Source organism: Mobula birostris, chromosome 9 (assembly GCF_030028105.1).
Source record: "Mobula birostris isolate sMobBir1 chromosome 9, sMobBir1.hap1, whole genome shotgun sequence".
In the NCBI taxonomy this organism is placed as follows: Eukaryota; Metazoa; Chordata; class Chondrichthyes; order Myliobatiformes; family Myliobatidae; genus Mobula; species Mobula birostris.
The window spans coordinates 69,969,095-69,990,835 of NC_092378.1; the positions used below are offsets into that span (position 1 = coordinate 69,969,095).

General features: G+C 41.0%; 1 protein-coding gene across 1 annotated transcript in view; it reads left to right on the forward strand.

Annotated features, from left to right (window-relative positions):
- ppm1h (protein phosphatase, Mg2+/Mn2+ dependent, 1H) overlaps nt 1–21,741 on the forward strand; it is a 237,750-nt gene that overhangs the window by 133,691 nt on the left and 82,318 nt on the right. The window contains exon 5 of the mRNA XM_072268238.1: nt 11,479–11,563. Within this exon, the coding sequence (XP_072124339.1) occupies nt 11,479–11,563 (85 nt within the window). The remainder of the gene's footprint in view (nt 1–11,478; nt 11,564–21,741) is intronic.

The following is a 21,741-nucleotide window of genomic DNA, read 5'->3' on the forward strand; positions in this document are numbered from 1 at the left end:
GACCACACCTAGAATACTGTGTACAGCTCTGGTTGCCTTATTATAAGAAGGACATGGAAGCTTTAGAGAGGATACAGAGAAGGTTTCGCAGGAGATTGAGGGCGAGCCTTATGAAGATGAGCTGAGCAAGCTAAGGCTCTTTGCTGTGGAGTGAAGGAGGATGAGAGGCAACTTGATAGAGGTGTATATGATGATAAAAGATATAGCAACACTCACAACACACTGGAGGAACTCAGCAGGTCGGGCAGCATCCATGGAAATGATCAGTCAACGTTGACTGATCATTTCCACGGATGCTGCCTGACCTACTGAGTTCCTCCAGCGTGTTGTGAGCATTGCTTTGACCCCAGCATCCTTCAGTGTATTTTGTGATAAAAGACATAGATAGAGTGGACAGCTGGAGACTTTTCCAATTGGCTAATACAAAGGGTTTTAAAGTGATTGGCGGTAAGCATAGTCGGGGGGTGGGAATATCAGAGGTAAGATTTTTACGCAGAGAATAGTGGGTACATGGAACACGCTGCCAGAGGCAAATCAAATCAAAAACAACAGAAAATCTGCAAATGTTGGGAATCTGAGCAGCACACACAAATCCAATCAAGTTTGATTATCATTCGACCCATGCATGGATACAGCCAAATGAGACGCTGTTCCTCTGGGGCTAAGGTGCAAAATTATGCACATGCATTCAAAGTGATGAGGAATAAAATAAAAGAACATACTCATAAGAAAACACATTTTTAGTCCAAGGCCCTGAGTGACGCCCCACAAATTGATGGTTCCTGGCAGTCCAGCTTGTAAATCCACCAATCCAGCACTGGAGAGCAGCACTGACAGGAGAGGCCACCCTCGTCCGAGCCCAGACGCCAAGTTACAATGCAAGCTTGAGGATTGAGGCCTGGTCTTTCGTTGCTACGAACGAGGTGACACTGCTGCCTCGCCACCTGTGTCAGCACAAACGAGGGAAGCAGGTCTGCAGCAATCAATAGCCAATAAGGTCTTGCAATCGTAAAAGAAATGTCCAAGATAATCACTCACAGTTTCACTGCACACCACCTCCGCATCAGCTCGAAGGTACCGACACTCATGCCTCCACGTAACACGCAGCAGCATGGTCTGCACCAAGGTCGACTCTTCCAAACACAATCCGGCTTCTCCTGCAGCTCGATGGCCCATCTAGAATCCCCAGGCCTAACAGCTTGTCTCGGAATCCCCCGGCCCGACAGCCCTTCTCAACTTCTCTGACCCACCAGCCAGCTCTTACAACACCTTGGCCGGCTACTCCAAACAATGAGCAGCTTACTGATATGGTGGACCTGCTGTACACATAGTTATTGGAGTCAAGAATAGTCTTACTGTGTACAGAAAAACATTTAACAAGGAAAAGAAGGCATCTTTAGTTGGCCCCGGAGAGGCCACTGTGCATGTACTTGCCACCATCTTACCAGAAAGATACATTAAGGACACTTAAGAATTACTAGGTAGACACGTTTCATGAAAGAAAAATAGAAGGCTATGCTGGAGGGAATGATTAGGTTGATCTTAGAGTAGGTTAGGAGGTTGGCACATCATGGGTTGTATGGCCTGTACTGTTCTATGTTCTAATATATTTTTAAATTGGGACAGTATGTGACTTGAAGTGATGGACTGCAAGTGAGAATGTTCTGATGTGCCATCTCCCACTTTTCCTCCTCAATGGTAGAGTTTGCAGACTATTGGAAGAGCTTTACTGAGTATCTACAGGATGCTTTGCAGTCACGGTGGAGGGAGTGGCCGTTTTGGGTGCGGGGGCATGCGCCAATCAAACAGGTTGCCTTATTCTGGTAATACGGAGCCTTTTGAGTAACGCTGGAGCTGCTCTCATCCAATGGAGAGTAATGGAACCGCAACATAGCGTAACACTTAACAATGTGAGTGATCGGAGTTCATTTCCTGCCGCTATCTTTCGTTCTCCCCATGACCACATGGGTTTCCGCCGCTTTTCAAAGACGTGCAAATTAGGGTTAGTAAATTGTGAGCATGCTATGTTGGTGCCAGAAGCACAGCAACACTTGCGAGCTGCCACAGCGCACCCTTGGATTGTGTTGGTCATTGACACAAACAGCACCTTTCATTGTGACAAATAAAGCTTATCTTTATTTTACGATACTCCTGGCATATGCTTTCTAGATGGTGTAAAGGCTCCGGGGTGTATCTACTCCTTTGTGGTTAGCTAGTATTTATATAGCTGATGCAGTTGACTTTTCAATCAATGGTAAACACGAGATTCTGCAGATGCTGGAAATCCAAAGGAACGCACAGAAAATGCTGGAGGAACTCAGAAGGTCAGGCAGCATCTATGGAAATGAATAAACAGACAACACTTTGGGCCAAGACCCTTCATCCGGACAGGACAGGAAGAGGAAGACGCCTGAATACAAAGATACGGGGAGGGGAGGAGGGAAAGCTAGAAAGTGATAGGTGAAGCCAGGTGGGTGAGGAAAGTAAAGGGATGGAGAGGAAGGAATCTGTTAGGAGAGGAGAGTGGACCAAATGAGAATGGGAAGGAGGAGGAGCACTGGGAGGAGATGATAGGCAGGTGAGAAAAGGTAAGAAGCCAGAGTAGGGAATAGAAGAAGAGAGAAGGTGGAGGGAAAATTATTTTTACCAGAAGGACAAATATATATTCATGCCATCAGACAGAATGTAAGGTGTTTCTCTTCCACCCTGAGAGTGGCCTCTTCATGACAGAAGAGGAGGCTATGGATTGACATGTCAGAACAGGAATGGGGATAGGAATTTAAATGGTTGGCCATTGGGAAAATCTGCCTTTGGTGGATGGAGCAGAGATTCTCAACGAAGTAGTTCTTTCAATCCATCAAAGGTGATGCCCAGGATACTGATGATAGAGAACTATCAAGTTGTTATACGAACTGATTTGTAGTTTCTAGTGACTAGTTTGGTTGGCTAAACTCTCTATTGTTGGAGAAAGACATTGACCACCATTTTAGTAGCTTTGATGTTGCTCACCAATGTCAGGTTTTGCAGGAATATTGACTAGATTCGCCTGCTTGAAAACTTGGATGGCTTCATTTGCTGAGAAGGGAATGGAATTGACACTGTAATAATTATCGGAAAAGGCCCACTGTCCTTAACATATGATAGAAGGATATTCATGAAAGACAAATGATTTCTTAGAGGATACAAGTTACAAAAATTAGAAGGGAGGAAGGAACTTGGGGAAGATCACAACCATCGGCACTGTTGATTAACGAGCCTTCAGATCCTAGTGGATTTCATTCCAGGCTCTTAAAGGAAATGCTAGTGAAATCGTTAATATGTTCAGCAGCTCAGTGGGCCAATTGGCCTATTTCTGCTTCTATGTCTTATAACTTTAAAATGCAGAACAGTGTGGACCCTCCAGCCCATCATTTGTGCCAGCCTTTTAACTGACTTCATGATCAATCCAACCCTTTCCTCCTACATAGCCCATAACCTTCCGTTTCTCTTTGATCCCAGTGCCTATCTAAATGTCATAATGTATCTGCCTCTACCACCTTCCCAGCAGTATGTTCCAAATGCTTACCACTCTCCGTGTAAAATAAAACCTACCGCTGACATCTCTCCTAAATTATCCTCCACTCACCTTAAATGGATGTCCTCTGGTATTATCCATTTGCTACCCTGGTGAAAAGGTACTGGCTATCCACTCTGTCTGTGCCTCTTATAATCCTGACCCTAACCCCAAGTCATGTTCAACCAATTTATTGGAGTTCTTTGAAGAAGCAACACATGCTGTGATAAAGGGGACCAAATCTCTCAAGGTTTCTGGAAGGCACTTGATGAAGTACCACTTCAAGGGTAATGACTTACTGCCCATTACACTGCTGGCACTGGAGCAATGAAGGTCCTCCATTTCTGATGGTGTTCAGGGCTGCATTCATTATGTCAATAGCTTCCTCTTGGTTTTCAGGACTGTCAGTCATCTAGGTCCCAGATGGAGACTCAGGAAAACCTTCACACCCAGATGTGGAAGGATTCTTCGTTGCCGTTTCTGTAACAATTTTGTTAGCCCTGAGCTGAACCCCTGAACCAGTGGGCCTTTAACCTGGTTGGCATGGGTGACCCTACCAAGAAGGAGAAAGCCCTTAACTCCGACTCCGACTCCAACCCAGCACGGATGGAAAGCATGCAAGGGAGCCGGCTGGATTTGAACTCGGGAGCCTTCGCTCCGAAGTCCAGTGCTGATGCCACTACGCCACCAGCCAGCTGACCCTACCAAGAGCCAAAGCATAAAGCCCTGCTCAGGCCAACATAGCTCTCCAGGTCACTGAGGCATGCAAGCCTCTAAACCACAACCAGGGCATGGTCCTCTTGGAGGATCAAAGGTAATTTCATAAAGTGAAATCTTACGGTGGAGCTAAAGAGAAGATTGGCAGGCTAGACACAGTTCAAGCGCTATAATACCCTTAATATAAATACAAAAGGTTTAATATAAATTAACCAATGCCACGACTGTTGGCAGAATCTCAGGTGGTGATGGGAAAGTGTACAAACGTGAGATCGATCAGCTGGTTGAGTGTTGTCACAACAACCTCGCACCCAGTATCACCAAGACCAAAGTACTGATTGCGGACTTCAGAAAGGAGAAGTCGGGGGAACACGCATCAGCCCTCATTGAGGTATCAACAGTGAGCAGCTTCAAGTTCCATAGGCGTCAGAATCTCAGAGGATCTCTCGTGGGTCTAACACATGAATTGTGAAGAAAGCATGACAGTGGGTATATGTCAGACAGGCGCAAACCTCCCCACCATGGAGGATATCTTCAAGAAGGTGGTATCCATCACTAAAGGCCCTCACCATCCAGGACATGCCCTCTGTGTGTCACTGCTATCAGGGAGCCTGAAGACCCATTTTTTAAAAGCAGCTTCTTCCCTTCCACCATCACATTTCTGAATATTCCCTGAATACTGTATCATTGTTCATCTTTTGCATGATTTACTTATCTTCAACATAGTAATGTTTGTCATGCTCTGCACTGCTGTTGCAAAGCAGCAAATTTTGCAATCTATGTCAGTGATAGTAAACCTGATTCTGATAGGGAGTTGGGAGTAGGTCCAAATGGATTTTTTTTGGCAGCTGGCAACATGTGGTGTGTCTGTGCTGAACCCTCAACTTTCTTCATTTTATATAAAGTAACGGAGCTGAAGCCACGATTGCTAATTTTGCTAATGATGCAATAGGTGGTGAAGAGAACATGCGGAAGGTACAGATAGAGATTGACAGGGTACTTGACAATCTAGTAGATCTGGAAAATGGAGCATAATGTGGAAAAAGTGTGAATTTGCCCATTTCGGCAGGGAAGATGAAAAAGGCACTTTATCTAAATGGTGAGAGAGTGCAGAACTCTGAGATACAAAGGGATCTGGGTGTTCTCCCTCTGATTCAAGGTTGTATTGTATCTGTAGATACATTGCAGGAAACTTGAAAAGAGCGTCAATGTTCTTATCAGGAAAATTACAATGGCTTATTTGAATGCCAGTTGTCATTCAAGCAAGGCTGTACCTCATTACTGCAGGGTTATTGTGGACAGTTTGAAATATTGTAGAGAATTTGTAGCACAATATATTTTTATACATGCACTTGTGTAGTGTTGAAAATGGGTAATTTTATGTAGGAGTGTATAATATTAATGAGGCTTAATCTATCTAGCTATAGATTCATAAAGCTGCTTTTCTGAAATACCGGCACTGTTTGAAACTGTGGATAATGTGTTTATCTGAAACGGAGTGTTGAGATTTAAACTGACATTTCTTCTTACTGAAACTAAGGAGTTTATAAAACAACTGAATTATTGTGTATTGGTCAGAGAAACTGCATTAGCACTCCACGTGTTAATCCATGCCCGCTTCTATTAAGTTTAAATAGATCGAGGGGAAAATAGTTTCTGTGCGAGAACTTAGTTATTTATTTAGAGAAGCAGCCTGGGGCAGGCCCTTCCAGCCTAACGAGCCACACCACCCAGCAACACACCCACCTAACACTCGCCTAATCACGGGACAATTTACAGTGACCAATTATGCTATTAACCGGTACGCCTTTGGACTGTGAGAGGAAACCGGATCACCCAGAGGAAACCCAGGCCATTCATGGGGTGAATGTACAAACTTCTCACAGATGGTACCGGAATTGAATTCGAAAACACCCTGAGCTGTAATCGTACTGCACTGATTGCTACGCTACTGCAGTGTGAAGCTGATGAATTAATAGTGCGCACTGAAAACAGGGAAATTGGCCAGAAGTGAACATAAGACCCTCAAAGGGAGCCCAACCAACTCTCCATATTTATGATTAATGGATGAAAAAATGTGGCACCATCACTTCACAAAATCCAGCCTGTTCTCCTACATCCAAACTTAGCTCCGGGAGAATCTTAAACACAAGAGATTCTGCTGTTGCTGTAAATCTTAAGCAACACACACAAAATGTTGGAGAACTTAAAGTGAGGAGTGAATGCAGTACTGTGCAAAACTTTTAGGCACCCTAGGTTTTTAAAATGGTTTTCAATTGTATGATATGGAGCCCTGATCTCAAAATCAATAATGCTGCCCATTATTACCTGGAGAGACAGAAGCGAGCAAGATAGTTGAAGTCCAAGCAGAAGAACTGTGGCAAGTTCTCCAAGATGTTTAGAATAACCTACCAGCTGGTTTTCTTATAGAGCTCTACAACAGTCTACATAAGAAAATTGATGCCATTTTAAATTTGGTCACCAAATGGTGATTTAATTTAGATTTTTACTGTTTACTGCTCTTTATAGTAATTTTTTTTGATATTTTGAAACATCTCATGTCATTATTTTTGATAGCATCTTCACTTTACAGGTTTTTTTTTTACATGTGCCCAAGCCTTTTGCACAGCACTGTATATAGGTTCTGCTATTCCAGTCACTACTTGGTAATATCTTACAAGTTCTTAACAAAGCTATGAAGATCTCAATAATTATCTTGACTGGCATGCATACTACACTTAGTAGCCACTTTATTAGGTACACCTGATCATTAATGCAAATATCTAATCAGCCACTCATGTGACAGGAACTCAATGCATACAAGCATGCAGACATGGTCAAGAGGTTCAGTTGTTCAGAGCAAACATCAGAATGGTGAAGAAATGTGATCTAATTTGACTTTGAGCGTGGACTGATTGTTGGTGTCAGATGGGGAGGTTTGAGTTCAAAGATTCAACATAGCCACAAAAACAGGAAAGAATATGAAAGTCGTTATGAGACAAACATTAAACCCACCCACCCTGTACAAAAACAAATGTCATCCCGATCATCAGTCCCCCAAAATCCCCCTCCCCCTCACAAAACAGAAGAGGAACATCAACTACCCAAAGAACAACCCCTGCCCCACATAAATAACTAATAGAATGCAATAGAACATCAACCACCAAACACCCTTCCCTCACACAACAAAACAGAAAAGGAACGGGTGACTTTAAAAAAAACACACACATAGAATATAAAAACCACTAAGTCTGAAAAGTCCACAGATCATAAACGCAGAACTAGGATACCTCCCTCTGAAATCACCGATGTTCATCACGGGAGAGTGACACCACACAAGGCAGAGAGGCCTACCCGCCTGCAACAGCGAGCCACACAGCGTTAGGCCGCTCACGCAATCCTCCTCTAGTAACGAAGGCAGTCAGTGTTGAAACTCTGGCTCGCTTCCTCAGTATCTCAATCTGCCTCGGTGCTTTAATCGGCGTTTAAAGGGCACTTTAAATGGCAAAATGGAGTCGAACATCAGCTCATGCTCCGTTTCAAAGTTTCTTCGCATAGAGGCCAAAATATATTTTTTTTAAAAGTGAGGTTGTGTTCGTGGATTCAATGTCCATTTAGGAACCGGATTACAGAGGGGAAGAAGCTGTTCCTGAATGACAGAGTGTGTGCCTTCAGGCTTCTGTATCTCCTACCTGATGGTAACATTGAAAAGAGGGCATGCCCTGGGTGATGGGGGTCCTTAATAGAGGATGTCACCTTTCTGAGGCACTGCTTCTTAAAGATGTCTTGGGTACTATGGAGGTCAGCACCCAAGTTGGAGTTGACCAATTTTACAACTTTCTGTAGCTTTTAGGTCCTGTACAGTACACCTCCCCCACCCCCATACCAGACAGTGATGCAGCCTGTCAGAACGCTCTCCATGGTACATCTATATAAGTTTTCAAGTGTTTTGGGTAACAAACCAAATCTCTTCAAACTCCTAATGAGATATAGGCGCTGTCTTGCCGCCTTTATAACTACATCGATATGTTGGGACCAGGTTAGATCCTCATAGAGATCTTGACACCCAGCAACTTGAAATTGCTCACTCTCTCCACTTCTGATCCCTCTGAAGACTGAATAATGTTCCCTTGTCTAACCCTTTCAGAAGTCGACAATCAGCTCTTTCGTCTCACTGACATTGAGTGCAAGGTTATTGCTGCGACACCACACAACTAACTGGCATATCTCACCCCTGTATGCCCTCCCACCTCCATCTGCGATTCTACCAACAATGGTTGTATCATCAGCAAATTCATAGATGGTTTTTGAGCTATGCCTAGCCACATAAAAGAATAGCTACCTGGAAAATGTTGACCATTGTACACTGGCGTCATCTTGACCAGAGTATCTCAGAAACTGTTGATCTCTTGGGATTTTCATGCACAACAGTCTCCAGAGTTTACAGAGAATGGTGTGAAAAACAAAAATAACACCCAGTGTGCAGCAGTTCTGTGGGCGAAAATGCCTTGTTGAGGAGAGGGTTCAAAGGTGAATAGTTCAAGCTGACAGGAAGATGATAGTAATTCAAATAACCACGTGTTACAACAGTGGTGTGCATGAGAGCGTCTCTGAAGGCGCAACACATTGAACCTTGAAGTGGATGGGCTACAGCAGCAGAAGACCATGAACGTACACTCAGTGGCTGCTTTATTAGGTACAGGAGGTATCTAATAAAGTGACGACTGAGTGTATGCTCTACGCCTGGGCAAAAACTTGCTGGGTAGTAAGAACACTTTTGGATTAAGAGGTCGGTGACCTGTGGTGTGCGTCAGGGATCTGTTCTGGGACCCCCTACTCGTCGTGTATATTTTATAAATGACGTGGATGAGGAAGTGGAGGGATGGGTTTGTAAATTTGCTGATGACACAAAGGTTGAGGGTGTTGTGGGTAGTGTGGAGGGCTGTCAGAGGTTACAGCGGGACGTTGTGTTACGTACCCCGTAACTGGGTTCCCAAACCAGCAGAAATGGACCACTTAGTTGGAGGCTGGTTTAACAGAAACTAATAAAGTTTTATTAAAGAAATAAGTAACACTACTCTAATCGTAAGGATGTAAATGCAACAGGTTAGCAATGATAAAACACACGTGCACAGAATTAGGGCAATAGGAATCAATCAAGCTCTGTCGCAGTCTAGGGGTAAAATGATCAGTCTCAAGTGACGCAGAGTTCATTTCAGCTTAGTACAGTTCGCAGTAATCGCTGTTGTGCCGTTGGAGAGAGAGAGAGAATGCAAATTTTGATTCAAACAGACCTTTGATGTTCTTCGCAGTTAGCTTTCGGGCGAACCCTTTTATGTCTTCTGTGGTCACCGACTGTGACCCCCTCTGTTCCGAATACGACCGTTCTTCCGCGGTGAACCCAGGCAAGGGCGGACATACACACCAGGTTCCCGCCGATTGCCCCTTTTCACCCTGTCAGTCTATGGTTGGTTCCCTCGAACCAGACCTCCAACTCCCACCAACTTGTGGGGGCACACCGCTCTTCCAGGGTCTCGTTATCTCGTGATTTTGTGGTGTGTTGTGCCTTAGCGAACCTGTTCTTTTTATCCCCCTGCTGGGGTATCGCCTGTCCATCAAACTTCAAACAGTTCAGGTTCAAAGCAACCGATCTGTAAATATTCTGAAATGTGTTTCTTTCTCGTTAAACTCTCTCTTCTCTCTTATTAGCATTTTGAATGTTTTTCCATTGTCTCCCTTATCTCTCTCATCAGCATCAATCTTCTGATAACTTGGTTTGTCGTCACAATTGATAGGATGCAAAACTGGGCTGAGAAGTGGCAGGTGGAGTTCAACCCAGATAAATGTGAGGTGGTTTATTTTGGTAGGTCAAATATGACGGCAGAATATAGCATTAATGGTAAGATTCTTGGCAGAGTGAAGGATCAGAGGGATCTTGGGGTCTGAGTCCATAGGACACTCAAAGCTGCTGCGCAGGTTGATTCTGTGGTTAAGAAGGCATATGGTGCATTGGCCTTCATCAACTGTGGGATTGAGTTTAAGAGCCGAGAGGTAATGTTGCAGCTGTATAGGACCCTGATCAGACCCCACTTGGAGTACTCTGCTCAATTCTGGTCACCTCACTACAGGAAGGATGTGGAAACCATAGAAAGGGTGCAGAGAAGATTTACAAGGATATTGCCTGGATTGGGGAGCATGCCTTATGAGAATAGGTCGAGTGACCTCAGCCTTTTCTCCTTGGCGTGACGGAGGATGAGAGGTGACCTGATAGAGGTGTACAAGATAATGAGAGTCATTGATCGTGTGGATAGTCAGAGGCTTTTTCCCAGGGCTGAAATGGCTAGCACAAGAGGGCATAGTTTTAAGGTGCTTGGAAGTAGGTACAGAGGAGATGTCAGGGGTAAGTTTTTCACGCAGAGAGTGGTGAGTGCATGGAATGGGCTGCTGGTGGTGGAGGCAGAAATGATGGGGACTTTTAAGAGACTCCAGGATGGGTACATGGAGCTTAGAAAAATAGAGGGCTATGGGTAAGTCTAGGTAATTTCTAAGGTAAGGACATGTTCAGCACAGCTTTGTGGGCCAAAGGGCCTGTATTGTGCTGCAGGTTTTCTGTGTTCTATGATGGGTAGTGTTAGGAGGGGTGAACCGTTGGTGTACTTGGTTCAAGGAAAAAATGTGGCAATATCATTTTTCAAGACAAGCTGTCTGGATTCCTTCAGCTCAAACAGAGAAAAACTTTGAGAAGCAATCTGATCATTTGGCTGAGAGTATAAAACCGTGTTGAGGAACGCCGTGTAGTATATGAAGGGCAGCCCGGTAGCGCAGTGGTTTAGTGTAACACTATCATAGCGCCAGCGATCGGCATGCAGAGCAACCACTGTCCGTGGGGAGTGTGTACATTCGCCCTGTGACCATGTAGGCTCTCCAGTTTCCTCCACGTTCCAAAGACACAGGGATTAGTTAATTACTTGGTCATATTGGTGTAACTGGGCTGCACAGGCTTGTTGGGCGGGAAGGGTCTGTTACTCTGCTGTATCTCTGAAATAAAAAAAAATGCAGCAAGCCAGGCTGCATCTATGGAGGGGAATAAGTAACCAACACTCATGAAACTTGATTTTAATGTGCCATTATGCATACTACAATTTTGAATATGATATCCATTGAGTGAACTTACCAAATTCTCCTTTAATGTTCTGATTCTATTTCAGGGCCATTATTATTCGAAATAAGGAAATCATTCCAATGTCTTCAGAGTTTACACCGGAGACTGAAAGGCAGCGGCTCCAGTATCTGGTAAGAGAGAGTTAAAGTACTTAAGGGGCCTTACTTCTATTTCAAATTAGTTACTTCTATTGCCTGGGTAACGGAACTCCAAAGAATAATTCGATGATGTGTATCACTTCAGGCGGGTTGTAATAAAGGATGTTCACTTTTAATAATTTGAAGGACCTTTTGATAAATTACCTTTATATTGGCTGCTAACATTGTACCACACAAGGGCTTCAATATTGATGCTTCTTTGCATCTCATTCATCTCAGTGTGGAAAGATCTGCTTCTCGAGGACATAGGTCCACGGTGATTGACAGTGTCTGAGTTCAGAGAAGACTTTTTAATTAGTTTAAATGGAAAGGGTGCCTTACGCAGTGCATTCGCATTCTGATGTGGTATTCTATCAACTGGGAGGCTGCAGGTTGAGACATGCAGGATCCATATTACAATCTCTCAGCTTCAGAATGGGTGTGAGGGGAAGGAATGAGGCTGGGCCTGGCCAGTCTTTAAGTTGGGTGAAGTCATTGCAAATTAATCAAACTAATAGAATTGCAGATGGAGTTCAATCTGGAAAAGAGTGAAATTATTCACTTTGGAAGGTCAAACTTGAAGACTGAATGACTGAATGCAGGGTTAATTGGTAGGATTCGTAACAGTGTGGAGGAAAAGAATGATCTTGGGATTCGTAGATTCCTTAAAGGTGATAGGGTGGTGAACAAGGTGTATGGTTTGTTGCCCTTTGTTTGTCTGGGGATTGAGTGAAGACTTTTCTTTGTTAAATTTGTTTTTTTATGATCAGAAGACTATACTGGACTCTAATAACTACGGGTACAGCAGGTCTACCTCATCAGTGAGCTGCTCGTTGGTCAGAGTAACTGGCCAGAAATGTCGTAGGAACCGGCCGGCAGTTCAGAGGAGGGAAGGCAGGCCACAGGAGGAGAGTCCAGCTGGTGCTCTGCAGGGGGAGAGTCTGGCTGGCAGGCCGGAGGAGGTGGATTGGGTTCAGAGGATCTGACCTGGATGCAGACTGTGCTGTTGCCTGCGACTCAAAGGCACCAGAGTTGGTGTGAGAAGGTGGCGTACAGTGAAGCCATGAGTGACCGTTTTGGACGTTTCTCCGGCGATCGCGAGACCCTGCCAGATATTGACTGCCGCAGGCCTGTTTCCCTTGTTTGATGGTGAGTCAGGCGGCAAGGCAGCAGTGTAGACCTGGTTGTGGCAAGGACTAGGCCTCAAGTCCCGGGTTTGCCTTTTGCTGCAGTTCAGGTGAGGAGACACTGGAGGTGGTGTAGCGTGGCGTCTGTGCTCAGTTGGGGTTGTTTCTCCAGTGTTCGATTGGTGGAACGACAGGCTGGATTGCCAGGAACCATCAATTTGCAGGACTTGTCACTTCGGGTCTTGGACTAAAAATGTGCCTCCATACGTAACTCTGCTTTTTTTTTTCTTTCTTGTTATTTTGAATGCACGTATATGCTTTGCAACTTGGCCCGAGAGGAACACTGTCTCGTTCGGCTGTTTCCATGTATGGTTGAATGATAATTGAACTTGATCAGAATCAGGTCAGAATGATCAGCTGTGAGGTAATGTTGTAGCTCTATAGAACCCAGGCTAGATCATACTGGGAATACTGTGTTGGGTTCTGGTTGCCTCATTGTAGGAAGGATGTGGAAGCTTTAGGGGAATGCAGAGGAAATTTACCAGGATGCTGCCTGAATTAGAGAACATACCTTATGAGGAAAGGATGAGCAAACTAAGCCTTTTCTCTTTAGAGCGAAGGATGATGAGAGGTGAATTGATAGAGCTATACGAGATGATAAGAATCATAGATCGAGTGGACAGCCAGAGACTTTTAGCAGATCTAGTGGTGCACTCTCTGTCATAGGGGCTTCTATGCTCTAATTAAGGAAACTTTGCTGAACACATTTGACAAACTTTATCTGATCTAGTCCTTTGTCAGTATGGGAGTCTCAGTCAATATGTGGAAAGTTAAAATCACCTACTGTAACAATCTTGTGTTTCTTGCAACAGTCTGCGATCTCGCTACAAATTTGTTCCTCTAAATCCCTTGGAATGTTAGGTGGTCTGTAATTTAGGCCTAGTAATGCGGTCATACCTTTTTTACTTTCTCAATTCCACCCATAATGCCTCAATAGACGAGTTCTCCAGTCTGTCTTGATGGAGCACTGCCGTGACATTTTCCCCGACTAGTAAAACCACCCCTCCTCCTCTAATCCCTTTCCACTCTGTCACTTCTAAATCAACAGCACCCTGGAATATTGATCCAAAAACTTATACCCGACCTCCTACACCAATTCCTTAGCCATGTGTTAAACTGTATAATCTTCCTATTTCTGGCCTCACTAACATGTGGCACAGGTAGCAATCCTGAGATCACAGCCCTGGAGGTCCTGTCCTTTAATGGGATATCATTAAAGAGGATGTCAAAAGTTGCTTCAGATACATAAAGTGTAAATGAGAGGTGAGAGTAGATATTGGACCGCCAGAAAATGATGCTGGACAAGGAAATGACAGTATAACTCAATAAGTGTTTTGCTTCATTCTTCACTGTGGAAGACACTAACAGTATGCCAGATGTTTCAGAGTGTCAGGGGGCAGAAGTGGGTGAGGTTGCCATCACTAGGGAGAAGGTTCTTGGGAAGCTGAAAGGTCCGAAGGTAGATAAGTCACCTGGACTCAATAGGTTACACCCCAGGGTTCTGAAAGAGGTGGCTGTAGAGATTGTGGAGGCATTAGTTATGATCTTTTGAGAATCGATTGATTCTGGCGTGGTTCCGTAGGAATGGAAAACCGCAAATGGCACTCTACTCTTCAAGAAGAGAGAAAGGCAGAAGAAAAGAAAACTATAGCTCATCTAGACTGACCTCACTGGTTGGGAAGATGCTGGAGCTGATCATTAGGGATGTGATTTCAGGGCACTTGGGGGCACCAGATGAAATAGGCCGTAGTCCTCAAGAGAGAATCTTGCCTGACATCTGTTGGAATTCTTTGAAGTAACAAGCAGGATAGACAAAGGAAAATTGAGTGATGTCGTGTACTTGGATTTTCAGAAGGCTTTTGACAAGGTACTGTACATGAGGCTACTTAACGTAAAAAGTAGTCCCAACACAGACACCTAAGTTAAGCACATGGTATTACAGGAAAGATACTAGTATGGATAAAACAGTGGCTGATAAGCAGGAGGCAAAGAGTGGGAATAAAGGAAGCCTTTTCTGGTTGGCTGCCGGTGACTAGTAGTGTCCCACGGGGGTCTGTGGTGGGACCACTTCTTTTTACATTATATGTGAATGATTTGGATGATAGAATTGATGGCTTTGTGGCCAAGTTTGCAGACAATATGAAGAAGGGTAGCAGGACAGGCAGTTTTGAGGAAGTAGAGAGGCATCAGAAGGATTTAGACAGATGAGGAGAAACTGCAAAGAAATGGCAGATAGAATACAGTATCAGGAAGTGTATGGTTATGCACTTTGGTAGAAGAAATAAAAGTGCAATCTACTTTCTAAGTGGAGAGAAAATTGAAAAAATCAGAGGAACTTGGGAATCCTTGTGCAGGTTTCCCTCAAGGTTAATTTGCAGGTTGAGTCTGCGGTGAGCAATGCAAATGCGATGTTAGTGTTCAGTTCGAGAAGACTAGGATATAAAACCAAGGAAATAAAGTTGAGGCTCTATAAGGCACTGTTTGGTGCGTGGCCAAGTGGTTAAAGTGTTGGACTAGTGATCTGAAAGTCGTGAGTTCGAGCCCCAGCCAAGGCAGCGTGTTGTGTCCTTGAGCAAGGCACACACTGCTCTAGTCCACGCAGCTGAAAATGAGTACTGGTAAAATGCTGGGGATTAACCTCGTGATAGACTGGCGTCCTATACTGTCAGTTGCTTCACGCCACAGAAACCGGCATAAGCACTGGCCCGACAAGGCTCGGGACAGACTTTAACTTTTTTTTATATAAGGCACTGGTGAGGCCTCACTTGGAGTATTGTGAACTGCTTTGGGCGCTTATCTACGAAAGAATGTGCTGACAGTGAAAAGTGTTCACAGGAGGTTCACGAAAATGACTCTGGAATTGAACAGCTTGTTATATGAGGAATGTTTAATGGCTCTGGGCCTCTACTCACTGGAATTCAGAAGAATGAGGGGTGACCTCATTGAAACCTATTGAATGGTGAAAGGCCTCGATAGAGTGGTTGTGGAGAGGGACTTTCCTATGGTGGGTTAGAATAAGACTAGAGTTCAGAGCCTCAGTACAGAGGGGCATCCTGTTAAAACAGAGATGAGAAGGAATTTCTTTAGCCAGAGAGTGGTGACTCTGTGGAATTCATTACTATGGGCAGCTGTGGAGGGCAAGCCATTCAGTATATTTAAGCCAGAGGTTGATATATTCTTTTTTTTAATATAATTTTTATTGAGTTTTCAAAAAGAATACATGAAAAGATAAAATCTACCCTCCCCCCTCCCCTTAACCCTCCCCTCCCCATATATATAGTCCTACCTAAAAAGAAAGAAAGGGAGAAAAAAGAAAAGAACCGCCTGGGTGTTAGAAGGTTTCCACATGCTCCATGGGATTCAAAATAAATTTGGTATAATTATTCGTTACTTTCCCCAAGGGACCAAGGTCTTTATCGGAGCACTTAAATATGCCATCCTATCTTTTGTAAATAAGGGCGCCAAATATTCAAAAATGTTACCTATTTATCTCTTAAATTATAAGTAATTTTTTCGAGTGGAATAGAACTAGCCATTTCATTATTCCAACGATCCATACTTAAATACGAATCAGATTTCCAAGTAACTGCTATAGTCTTCTTAGCTACTGCCAATGCAATTTTTATAAATTCTTTCTGATATTTATTCAATTTAAGTTTCGGTGTTATCCCTTCAATATCACCTAATAGAAATAATACAGGGTTATGTGGAAGTTGAGTTCCAGTAATTTGTTCCAATAAGACTCTTAAATTTATCCAAAAGGGTTGAATTTTAAAACAAGACCAAGTAGAATGTAAAAAAGTACCAATTTCTTGATTACACTGAAAGCATTTATCAGATAGATTTGAATTTAATCTATTTATTTTTTGTGGTGTAATATATAATTGGTGTAAAAAATTATATTGTACTAATCTAAGTCGAACATTTATTGTATTTGTCATACTGTCAAGACAGAGTCTTGACCAATTTGTTTCATCAATATTAATATTCAAATCTGTTTCCCATTTTTGCTTTGACTTATGGGTTCCTTGTTTAATTGTCTGTTCTTGAATCAAATTATACATACAAGAAATAAATTTTTTAATTTTCCCTTTTTGAATTAAAATTTCAATTTCATTAGGTTTTGGCAAAAACATTGTTTGACCCAGCTTACCTTTTAAGTAAGCCTTAATTGAAAGTAACAAAAGAAAGTATTATTAGATATTTTATATTTATCCTTTAATTGTTCAAATGACATCAATATACGTCGTTCAAAACAATCTCCTATAAATTTAATCCCTTTTTGGTACCAATTATATAAAAGTTGATTGTCCATTGTAAAAGGAATACATCTGTTTTGAAACAAAGGTCTCCTTGCTAATAGAGATTTCAGTGTTTCATTATCATCATTTATCTTATTCCATAAATCAATCAAATGTGTTAATATAGGAGATTCTTTCTTTTCCCGTATCCATTTAGATTCCCATTTATATATAAAATCTTCAGGTCTATTTTCTCCTATCTTATCTAGTTCTATTTTAATCCATGCTGGTTTTTGATCATCGAAAAAAGATGCAATAAATCTAAGTTGATTTGCTTTATAATAGTTTTTAAAGTTTGGAAGTTGTAACCCTCCTAGCCTAAATTTACATGTCAATTTTTCCAATGATATTCTTGACATTTTACCTTTCCAAAGAAATTTTCTCACACATTTATTTAACTCTTGAAAAAATTTCTGTGGCAATTGTATTGGTAATGTTTGAAACAAATACTGTAATCTAGGAAATATATTCATTTTTACAACATTGACTCTACCTACTAATGTTATTGGTAGTATCATCCATTTGTCAAAATCTTCTTGAATTTTTTTCAACAGCAGTAAATAATTAAATTTATATAAATTCTTTACATCATTATCAAGTCTTATACCTAAATACTTTATGCCATTTACCAGCCATCTAAATTGGGTTACTAATCGACATTGACTATAGTCTCCTTTAGTAAGAGGTAAAATTTCACTTTTATCCCAATTTATTTTGTAACCTGATACCTTCCCATATTCATCCAATCTAGAAGATAGTTTATGTAACGAATGTTGTGGGTTTGTTAAATAGATCAAAACATCATCGGCAAAAAGATTAATATTATATTCCTCCTGATTAACTCTAAAACCCATAATATCTGGATCAATTCTGATTAGTTCTGCTAATGGCTCTATCGCCAGTACAAATAAAGCAGGTGATAATGGACAACCTTGTCTAGTTGACCTTCTTAACTGGAATGGTGTTGAAATTTGAGAATTTGTCACTACTTTAGCTTTAGGGTTAGAATTTAAAGTTTTAATCCAATTTATAAAAGATGTTCCTAACCCATATTTTTCTAATACTTTAAATAAAAAATCCCATTCTAATCTATCAAATGCTTTTTCTGCATCCAAAGCTACTACTATACTCTTCTCATCCCTTTTTTGTGCCAAATGAATTATACTGAGTAGCCGGGATACATTATCTGCCAATTGTCTATTTTTAATAAATCCTGTTTGATCCATATGTATTAATTTTGGTAAATATTTAGATAATCTATTCGATAAAATTTTTGCTATTATTTTATAATCCGTATTCAATAAAGAAATAGGCCTGTATGATGTTGGTTTCATAGGATCTCTGTCTTTTTTTGGCAATACTATTACAACTGCTGTTGAAAAAGATTCTGGAAGTTTATGTATTTTTTCTGCTTGACGTATTAGTTCCATAAAAAGAGGAAATAATAAATCTTTAAATTTTTTATAAAATTCAGGTGGAAAACCATCTTCTCCTGGAGATTTATTACTTTGGAGTGATCCTAAAGCTTCTTCAACTTCTTTTAATGTAAAAGGCATATCTAATCCCTTCTGTTCTTCCAAATTCAATTTTGGAAGAGAAATTTGTGATAAAAACCTTTCTATCTCATTAACATCATTTTGGGATTCTGATTGATATAATTCAGAATAGAAATTTTTAAAGGTTTCATTTATTTCAAGAGGTTTATAAGATATTTTATTTGCCCTTGTTCTAATTGCATTTATTGTTTTGGAAGCTTGTTCTGTTTTCAACTGCCAGGCAAGAATTTTATGTGCTCTCTCACCTAACTCATAATACCTTTGTTTAGTTCTTATAATTGCTTTTTCCGTTCTATATGTCTGAAGCGTATTATATTGTAACTTCTTATTAACAAGTTGTCTTCGTTTTTCTTCTGACATATATCTTTGAGATTCTTTTTCTATTTTTGTAATCTCTTTTTCCAATTGATCTAGTTCTGCCATATATTCTTTCTTAATTTTAGACGTATAACTTATTATCTGGCCCCTAAGATATGCTTTCATCGCATCCCATAATATAAATCCACTGAATGAAAATTTGTATCCAAAAAAAATTGGATCTGCTTTTTCATAAAATCACAGAAATCTTGACGTTTTAATAATGTGGAATTAAATCTCCATCTATAAGCCACTTATTCCTTATCAGCCATTATTATTGTCATTAATAAAGGGGAATGATCTGATAATATTCTTGCTTTATATTCTATATTTTTCACTGTGTGTTGAATATGCATTGATAATAGAAACAAATCTATCCTTGAGTAAGTTTTATGTCTATGGGAATAGAACGAATAGTCTCTTTCTTTAGGATTGATTCTTCTCCATATATCAATCAAATTTAAATCCTTCATCAATGATAAAGTTAAGTTTACTACCGTCGATTTTATAACAGCCTTGGTTGATCTATCTAAGACTGGGTCTAAGCAAAAATTAAAGTTTCCTCCAATTAATATTTTTTCATGCGCATCCGCCAAATTCAGAAAAGCTTCTTGTATGAATTTTGCATCATTTTCGTTTGGTGCATAAATATTCATAAAAGTCCATAATTCAGAAAAAAGTTGACAATGTATAATCACATATCTCCCCGCAGAATCAGTTATTACATTTTGTATTCTAATTGGTAACGTTTTATTAATCAAAATTGCTACTCCCCTCGCTTTTGAATTAAATGAAGCCGCAACAACACTTCCCACTCAATCTCTCTTTAGTTTCTGATGTTCTGTTTCTGTTAGGTGTGTTTCCTGTAAAAAAGCTAAATCTATCTTCATTTTTTTAATATGTGTTAAGATTCTTTTTCTTTTCACTGGTCCATTAAGCCCATTAACATTAAAACTCAAAAAATTCAATAAATTAGTCACTATTCTTAACAAAGTTACTCCAATCTAAAACATTACTTATCTTCTCAACTCTCATAGTTCCTTGGAGAATCTCTTTAAACTTCACCATGTTGCTATGTGTTTCCCTCCCAACCTTCCAGGCAAAAAGAAAAGAAAAGATAGAAAGAATACAAAAAAAGAAAAAACAGAATACCCCCCCACTAATGTTGTGAATGAAAAGATACACAACACTACCCCCCTCCATTTTACGGGTCGTGGCAAAAGCCACGCTTGCACACATGATTAACATAGCAATCGATCAGTGCTTCTTCCAGCTCCCCCGCAACAAAAAAAAATTATATATATATAGGCAAAATTAATGTTACTATTCCCAACTAATATTCCTCCAGTTTTAACCTTTCTTACCCCCCTCGTATAATTAATGATATATTTATACATTCATCCAGCTTCAAAAATCCAACAAGTCCATTCTTTAACCCAATCTTCATCTTCAATCTATCTCGCTCCCCTGGATTTGTTCTTGTATCTGGTGAATATTCAGAGGATCTCGCACAAACTAGTCATCAAAAAATCTTTTTTCTCCACCAGGCAAAAAAATCTTCAAGGTTGCAGGATAACGCAGTATAAATTGATAACCATGATCCCATAGGGTTTTTTTCACTGGATTAAATTTCTTCCTTCTCTTCAAAAGTTCATAATTTATATCAGGGTAGAAAAAAACTTTGTTCCCTTTAATTATCAATGGCCCTTTTCTATCCTTGGCAGCTCGAGGAGCTGCCTGTAGAATCCTTTCCTTGTCTTGAAATCTTAAGAATTTTATTAAAATCGATCATGGATATTGGTCATCTTTTGGTTTTGGTCTTAGAGCTCTATGTGCCAGCTCAATTTCAATTGGTCGAACCTCCTCTCCCATTTGCAAAACATCCGGGATCCATTTTTGAAAAAATTCTATTGGTTTTTCTCCCTCCGTACCTTCTTTAAGACCAACAATTTTAATATTATTACGTCTACTGAAATTTTCCAACATGTCCACTTTCTCCAAGAGTCGATTTCTTTCCGAGTTCCAGACAAGCAAATCATTTTCTGTTTTTTCCACTCTATCATTCATATGCCCCATCACTCTTTCCATCTTTTGAAGCTTCTTATCCATTTTGTCCTGTCTTTCCATAACTTTGTTATAGCACATCTTCGTATCTCTAAGCTCTTCTCTTACTTTTCTTAGTTCAGCCGTTAATTGCAATATAGCCTCTCTTATGTCTCTATCATCTCCTTTACTTCCAATCGCTTCCAATTCTTCCTGCTCTTCTTCATCTGTGTTCTCTGCAGAATCCAATTCTGACTCTGAGTCATTTTCAATTGCAGTGGCTGTCGGTTCTTGTAGTTTGCGTTGTGTTGATTTGTGCATGCGCTCTTCTTTGCGCATGCGCATTTCCGGTGCCTTCTTCGAAGAACCCGTTACCACCGCCATTGCTCCCTGTTCTACCGAAGGAGATCCAACCTGAGTCCGAGGCTCCATCGTTGCAGTAGGCCCTTTTTTCTTCCCCTCTCGCGGCTGCTTCGCAACAGCAGACTTCTTTTGTTGCGGTTTAGGAGGCATATCGTAAAGTAGTCTTACAAAGTTTATAAATAGTTTTCAGAAAATATTTATTAACTTTGTTTTGTTTAAACGGTACTTTACTGATTTGTTGCGGGAGAACTGGATTTACACGTCTCAATCCCACATCATCACGTGACGCCCCCCGATATATTCTTGATTAGTTAAGGCATGAGGGGATATGGGGTGAAGGCAGGAGATTGGCCTGAGAGGCAAAA